We start from the raw sequence: 7,747 nt of genomic DNA on the forward strand, positions 1-7,747 counted from the left end.
TTCTCATGTTTCTTCATAGTGACAGAGAAGTAACACACTGTTATTCCTTGCAATATTGAAAAAGTAACACATTATTCACATGGCAAGGTGGGTTTTTCCCCCTCAGAGGAAATTCCTTAGGTTTCTCAGGAAAATATCAAAATATTTTAAAATATTTTTATTATTATTTAAAATACAGCATCTTCTTAATAGAATCATCTTCTTTATTCAATGCAGACTATATAATCTTCATATATCGGCAGATGCAGAAGCATAGAAAGTAACATAAGCACATCTTGGCACGATAATATATCTTCAAGTAATATTAAATGAATACAGCATTTTATATGTATATGTGTGTGTGTATATGTATATGTATATATGTATAATTATAACTTAGTTTTACCTTAATCATTTGGCTTTATCCCAGATTCTACTGATTTCCCCCCATTTTCTATAAAACTGTTGTTCTGATTTGCTAGTAAGTATCATTGTTGGTTTATCCATTATCATTAAGTCATTTAGTTTTATTTTCCAATCAATAAACATATGATCATTTTTCCTCTTCCAATGCCTTGCATAAATTAAACTGGCTGCTGTTATCATACACAGAATAACGCCCACCTCCTCTTGATTTATTTTCTCTTCTAGGTCTTCCATCATGTTTAGTAAATATAATTTTGGCTTCATCACAAATCTAATTTGAAATAAGGTCTGAAATTGTGTTATGAACTGTCTTCCAAACGTCTTATGAAATGGGTCAGCATTTTTTTGCCCACATTTCCAACAATGATTTTCATTGTTCTTTTTCATCTTTGCCAATTTTGTAGATGATAGGTGCCACCTGTAAAATAACTTATAATTTTCAATCAAATAAATACTTTTAGTAAATTTTAGGGTTTTTGTCCACACTTTCTCCCATTTATCAAGTGGGATTTGTTCTTTAATATCCCTCATCCATTTTATCATACATTCTTTTATTGATTCTTCTTTTAATTCAATGTCTAATAAGACCTTATAGATTTTTTAAATCATATGCTTCTCACTTTTAACCAAAATATTTTGTTTCCTTTTCAATCCCAGTATATGTAATGTCTTTTTTGACTCTAGGAAAATATCAAAATATTGACAAATTCCAGTCAAAGTGCCTGTAAGAATACTCTTTCCAAAGGAATATTTGAAAATAACTAGAATAATAGCTGCAATTTATTTATTCTGTAACAGCAAGAAAAATAAATAAAATAACTGCTATTGTTGCACTAATAAAAATGGGATCGGTCTTATGTCACTTATGAGGTGTGACATCATTACACTTCATTGCCACTGCAGAGGCACTAATTGCAGGTAATCACATTCTTTCTAACTTGTTACTTCCAAGGTCTGCGTCAGTGTGTACACAATGTATTGACTTGGTTCTAAATATTTATATATTTCCTTTCTGTATGTTGTGTCTGAGAGAGCAGTGTTTACTTATTATTTTTTAAAAAGAAAGTTACTCTCTCTCGTTCTCTTTCCATATACTGTAAATTAAGATATAGAGCCATGAAGAGAAATAGCTGATCAAATGGGAAGTGATCACTAATTCCCTGTCCTCCTCACTGAAACAGGAAGCAAAAAAAGAACAGAACCTTGAAGGAGAAATCTTTTTTGTTATTAAAGGGCACATTTGCTGAATGGAATTCACTTGTGAAAAACATGCCTGGGGGATTTTGGCCACAGAGAAAGGTGTTGTTAGATGATGTGGCATTTTACCTCCTGTGTAGAATTTGGGGGGGAAAGGGCAATGGGTGAAGCTGTGAGCATCACTAAAAAAAAAAAAGCTCTGGTATGGAAGCCACCTGGCAAATCTTTTTATGTGATGCAAAAATGTCTCTGCTATATTTCAGAAATGAATCTTTCTCACAATATTTGTTTTCATTCTATATATAGTTTTGACGAACCATATTAATGACATTTTTCTCAGTTTCTGGGTATTCCAGATACAATAACTTAATATACCCTAGAAATGGCAACAGATTTCTTGGAAGCAATACGCCAATTATTTGGACAACTAGTCTTCCCAGCCACAATAATTTTGGCAAAAGCTGGAGGTGACACCAGGTTCTTTTGGAACAAAGTCTGTGTCAAATGTTTGTTGTGCTCTTATCAGCAAAATAGTGAAAAGCAGACCATATGCAAATCAGCAATATTAACCTAGTGTAGCAATCTCCCCCCATCCCCATATTCATATAGCTATGTTTCTCATGCAGGATCAGAGCTAAGGCAGTAGTAACTGGATGAAGAAAGTGGATTTGTCTAATCAAAAAGAATTTTGCAAATACTTTCTAGGAGATAGGTACACTGTATGGTACCCTCCATGTACCTATATATTTTCTGCAAATCATCTCTCTCAGATTCAACTTGTTTCTTCAAATATATGATATGCTTCAACCAAGAGTAGGAACGATACTGAATACCAAAATCTCTCTGGAATGCAAATGTATCATTTAGGAAAGTTATAACTCTCTTGACATCATCCAGGAAATTTTGGCATTCAGCAAAGATGTCATCCAACTCCTTCTTTTTGCTGGATGCTCTTCCATCAAAGATCTTCATGGAAATGAGGGCTGCTCTGGCCCCAGCCACTCCGACCCCTCCAGCCACCAAGGCAGAAAGCCCAAGTGTGGGAGGAGCCAGGAAGACACCTACGGATGCTACTGCTGCTCCAGCAAAGTCCATGGAAAGACCAGCCTTGCGTGAAGTCTCAGCTTTTCTGAGAGATTCTTTAATTTCATCTGCAGTTCTCTGATGCTGTACCAGCTTCCCTCTTATCTTCTCTGATCTTCTACATAGATCTTTGACTAGTAACTCTGTTTCCCACCTGAGAAATGGAGAAATGGATTTTAAGCAACTCTTGTAATTTCCTAGTCTCCCTGACCTTCAGTGTTGTTTATTCAGGAAAATGAATTTCACAAGAAGGCTGATAAAGGTGTCTTTCTGCCGTCAGTAAAAGGATTTGAATCATGATTGTTGCTGCTTCTGGTGCAGGACTGTGACTTATGTTCCACTAACAACATGATACACCAGTATCGGCAAAGAAAGGGTGGAAAGCTGTTCTGCCTCCTCCCAGGGCTGGATGGTGGCAGAGGTGGGCTTCCTTGGTTGCTCTGTGTGCTCTGATGTGAGCAGACCCCTCCATGCAGAAAGCAGCATGGAGCAACAGAGACTCTTCCCCTGCTGTGGGATTTAGAGGGGCTGCTTCACTTGAGAGATGAGCACTGGGAGGGGAATGGGAGAGAAGATGAAGGGCTGATGGGGGAGTAAATGAGAAGGGTTGGGAAGGTCAGTCTGTGACTAATGGGTTGTAGGGACTAAGGGTAGGGGTGTTTTAGTAGGAAGCGCAAAGCTGCCTTGGGGGGAAAAACCAAAATTAACTTGTTTGAGCAACAATTCCACACATCTCCAGTCAGCATGGCAACTTCCACCCCAAAATGTAACATCTACAAGGTCTGTTCCTGATTCGCAAGCCATATGGCTTGAAAGGTAAAAGTTCTCAATACTCACTTTTTGCCAACTCTGCAAGTATGGAAGTAGTCAGGCACAGACTGATCACACACGGAGTATCTTGCTGTTTCCCCACAGCAGCAGTATTTGCCACCCAAATAATTCCTTTGTTTGTGTTTGAGGGTGAGCTCAAACTCATATTCCACATTATCAGCATTCCAGAAGGCTTTACAAAGGGCATCCTTGTAGTTTTCCTTCTCAAGATTGCCTTTTACCATGATACCTTTGCAGCCAAGAGGAACAGGCTTTGCCTTCCAACCATAGGCAATGTCATGAGTACCCAGAAAGTGAGACACTTCATGGATGAGGGTGCCTGGCTGGGAATCTTTTTCAAGATACTTTGGAGCATTCCAGAATAAGCCACATAAATAAATGGTTCTTGTCTCATCATCTGGATAAACATATGCATAGTCACCATAATGATCACTGTGAATGTTCTTCTTAAATCTTACTTTCTTGAGTTCTGCAAGGAGTTTCTTCACTCGGTCTTCTGTCAATATCGCATAGCGTTTCATAAAAAAAAATTCTTTCTCTTCCCCCTTAAGGACTACCTTCTCTGGTTCCTTCATCAGTACCTTGTCTTTCTTTTTCAGGGCATCTTGTAGGATCTCTATTGCTCCCTGCTTTGCTGCTTCTACAATGCTTGTCTCCCTCTTAGTTAGGTTTTGAATATCCCCTGCTTCTTCATTAAAATTTATTACTGCTTTAAAACAATGCCGTTCATTTCCTATTTTTTTGCAAACAATAACTTCTTGTGATCTCATGATTGTGCAATTAGACCAATTCAAACTGTCCTGTTTGAAAAGAAAGGAAAAAAAGTGTTTGGATTGGAATCACAGTTTGGAAAATTAAGTTTTGGATTTCCAGAATACTCCTGTCAGCCCTAGAGGTCATGGTGGGAGCTGTAGTCCCCAGTTCTGGTTCCATTTATTATTGTGTAGATATCCACAGAGTGTGTTCTTCTTTTACCTCCTACAGGTACAAAACACACTGCAGAAATAATTCAGTTTGAGGCTGCTTTAACTGCCCTGATTCAAGTCTGGGAACTGTATTTTTGTGAGACATTTAGCCTTCTCTGTCAGCTTTGGTGCCACAATAAACTACAGTTCACAAGATTCCCTAGAACTGAGTTAGGGCAATTAAAGCAGTCTCAAACTGGTTTATTTCGGCAGTGTGTTTTGGACCATAATGACAAAGATAATTTACTTTTTTTACTCATTATATTTGTTCTTTGTTTTCATACAGCCATTCATTTTCTTTTGCACTCAGTGACATTTATGGTCAAAACTGCACAAAAATACACCAACAGATGATTCCACACAAAAGTCTGATTCATTTTCCTGTTCCAAGTTACAGCATATGGTTGTAACGTGTACACGCGCAGGAGCTAAAAATTCTGAATATACATTCAGAAATATGGCCACCCATATTAGCGGTCTTGAGACTCGCGGTCTTGATTATTCGCAAGTCTCAAGGCCACTCCCCCATGCATTCCTCCTCAGGAGAAAAAGCCCAAGAACCAACTCTGTTTCTTTCCCGGTGGGCCAAGTAGCAGCCCAGCTGGGAAAGGGAGGAGGAGCCTCCATCTCCCCGGAACCCTTTGCCTCCCGCATCGCTCCATGGGCAGGCTGGGGGGGGGGCGATGGGGCACAGGGCTGGCTCTAGATATTTGGCCACCCTAAGCAAGAAATATTTTGGTGTCCCCCCCCCCCCCGGTATCCCCTCAAAATGTAAGAAAAATGTAGGACATGATGCACAACAAAATGTATGACAAATTGTAGGACGTTCAAAAATGGAGAACACAACCAACTAAAAGCCAAAAACATTAATAAAAAACAATATATATTCATGTTTCTCAGTCATGCTCAGAATGGAGAACATTTTGACATTCTTCCTGGATAGGAAGTTGGGATATAGCTTTGTGTGTTAGACTAGGAGGAACCTCCTGAGAGTAAGGGCTGTTTGACAGTGGAACACACTCCTTCCTCAGAGATTGTAGTGGAGTCTCCTTCTTTGGAGGTCTTTAAGCAGAGGCTGGATGGCCATCTGTTGGAGATGCTTTGATTGAGAGTTCCTGCATGGCAGAATGGGGTTGGACAGGATGTCCTTTGGAGTCTCTTCCAACTCTACGATTCTATGACTCTGGAGACCAGGATTCAATGAAAATCTGATTCTCTCCAACAGAGAAGGCTAAATATCTTACATGAGGTACGTGTCGATGATGTGGCTCATGCACCATGTCCAAATGGTGCGGCACACGAAGGACATCACAATGCTTGTCACACTCTCTCAGCCTTATGGGAAGGTGAAGGCAAATCCCCTCTCAACAAATCTTCCAAGAAAACCATTGGGCAAGTCACACTCTTTCAGCCTCAGAGGATGGCAAAGTCAAACCCTCTCTGAACAAACCTCCCAAGAAAACCTCTTGAAAGTGTACACTCACACACACCCAAGTCACCAAAGGCAGACTCTCTGAACAAACCAAGAAGACCCACTAGGCAAGTAAGTCACACACTCTCAGCCTCAAGGAAAGACTGGCAAAGGCAAACTCTCTGAACCAACCAAGAAGACCCACTAGGCAAGTAAGTCACACACTCTCAGCCTCAAGGAAAGACTGGCAAAGGCAAACTCTCTGAACAAACCAGGATGTTTTGAAATTCCTCCTGAGCAGAAATGTAGGACGTGTCCTGGATAAAGGATGACGTTTGGTCACCCTGGTAAAATAATAATTTATTATTAAAAAATTATTTCACTACAAAATAACAACAACAACAACAACAACAACAACAACAACAACAACAATTTTGCTGGTGGGTGATACATTTGGATGAAGCAGAGGGCATTTAGAGATAGGTGACATTCCCTATCATTCACGTGAGGCTATGGATGGAGGGTAGATCCAGATGACATATTTGAAGGGAAAGAAACAGGAGGCTGGAGGGAAGGATGGAACTCCCAGAATTCCATAGCCTCGAGCCAAGGACCCCACAACAAACTCCAACTCCCATAATAATAATAATAATAATAGTAATAATAATAATAATAATAATAATATATTTTTAAAATACTATTAATAATAATTAATGTTTTAAAATCATAATCATAATTTAAGTTATTAGTTGGTTGAGGAACCAGAGCTCTCTGGCTGAGAAGGCTCAATGTCTCAGTACACTACAGTTCCCAGAATTCCATAGCACTGAGCCAGGACAGTTAAAGTGAAGTCAAACCGGATTATTTCCCAGTGCAGATTCAGAGGCTAGCATTCACATGAAACTGGAAAGGGATGGAAGACAGATTTCAATCCAGATGACAGATCTGAAGGGAAAGAAACAGGAGACTGGAGGTAGAGATGGTACTCCCAGGACTTTCCCCATAGCCAAGCCAAGGACTCACAACAAAACTCCAACCCCAATAATAATAATAATATATTTTAACACTAATTATTAATAATAATTTAAGTTATTAGTTTGCTGAGGCACCAGAGCTCTCTGGCAGAAAAGGCTCAATGTCTCAGGACACTACAGTTCCCAGAATTCTATAGCACTGAGCCAGGACAGTTAAAGTGGAATTAAACCAGATTATCTCCCCAGTGTGGATGCAACCTAAGAGAAGGCAACTGTTACAAAGGGAAGGAGAGATGTAGATGGAATAGATGAGGAGAATGACAAGAGGTTAGATGTCAATGTGGCTGAAATGGATGGGGGCTCTGACACAGAGGACGCCTTTGAATTTGGCTGCCAGGGATGGGAAAATAGAAGGGAGGAAGAAAGGTGAAACTATCATTCACATGAAAGTGGAACCAGGCTCCCTTTTTCACCCCAGAAGTGCAAAGGTTCAGGATGCCTTCAGGGCCCCACTGAGCATGCGCAAGGGTCCATATTTGAATCATTGTATCCACATGGTATGCACCGGTGTGGTAATACAATTTGCACTCACTCTGTTTTGCATGAATCCACATCACGTGACTTGCCTTGGATTCGATTCCCCCTCGATTCAGAAGGGCAACGGAAAGGCAACCAGGTGTGATAAAACAGTCACGTTAGAACGGCCATTCGCATTGTTTGACCCGCAGTCACCCCTGATCTTAGCTCCAATAACCTCAGTGTGATAAACGCCTTTGTCTGGCTCAAGGCTATGGAATACTGGGAGTTGGAGTTTGTTGTGGGGGCCAGGCCCACAACAAATTCCAACTCCTAGGAGGAGAGCGTGTGCCGCATACAGAGAC

At 40.1% G+C, this 7,747-nt stretch overlaps 1 protein-coding gene across 1 annotated transcript; it reads right to left on the minus strand.

Moving 5' to 3' along the window:
- Nucleotides 1-1,155: 1,155 nt before the first annotated feature.
- LOC121937027 lies at nucleotides 1,156-4,324 on the minus strand. Its single transcript, XM_042479870.1, has 2 exons — nucleotides 3,523-4,324; nucleotides 1,156-2,839 (listed from the first exon to the last, which is right to left on the minus strand). The coding sequence occupies exons 1-2, from the start codon at nucleotides 4,284-4,286 to the stop codon at nucleotides 2,275-2,277; spliced, it is 1,329 nt and encodes a 442-aa protein (XP_042335804.1). The 5' UTR covers nucleotides 4,287-4,324; the 3' UTR covers nucleotides 1,156-2,274.
- Between the last annotated feature and the right edge of the window lie 3,423 nt (nucleotides 4,325-7,747).

This window comes from Sceloporus undulatus, chromosome 1 (genome assembly GCF_019175285.1).
Source record: "Sceloporus undulatus isolate JIND9_A2432 ecotype Alabama chromosome 1, SceUnd_v1.1, whole genome shotgun sequence".
NCBI lineage: Eukaryota > Metazoa > Chordata > Lepidosauria > Squamata > Phrynosomatidae > Sceloporus > Sceloporus undulatus.

Coding starts and splice junctions, on each gene's coding strand:
- LOC121937027 (XM_042479870.1), bottom strand. CDS start 4,286: ATGAGATCACAAGAAGTTATTGTTTGCAAAAAAATAGGAAATGAACGG. Junction 2,840..3,522: donor ACTTGCAGAGTTGGCAAAAA/GTGAGTATTGAG, acceptor TCCATTTCTCAG/GTGGGAAACAGAGTTACTAG.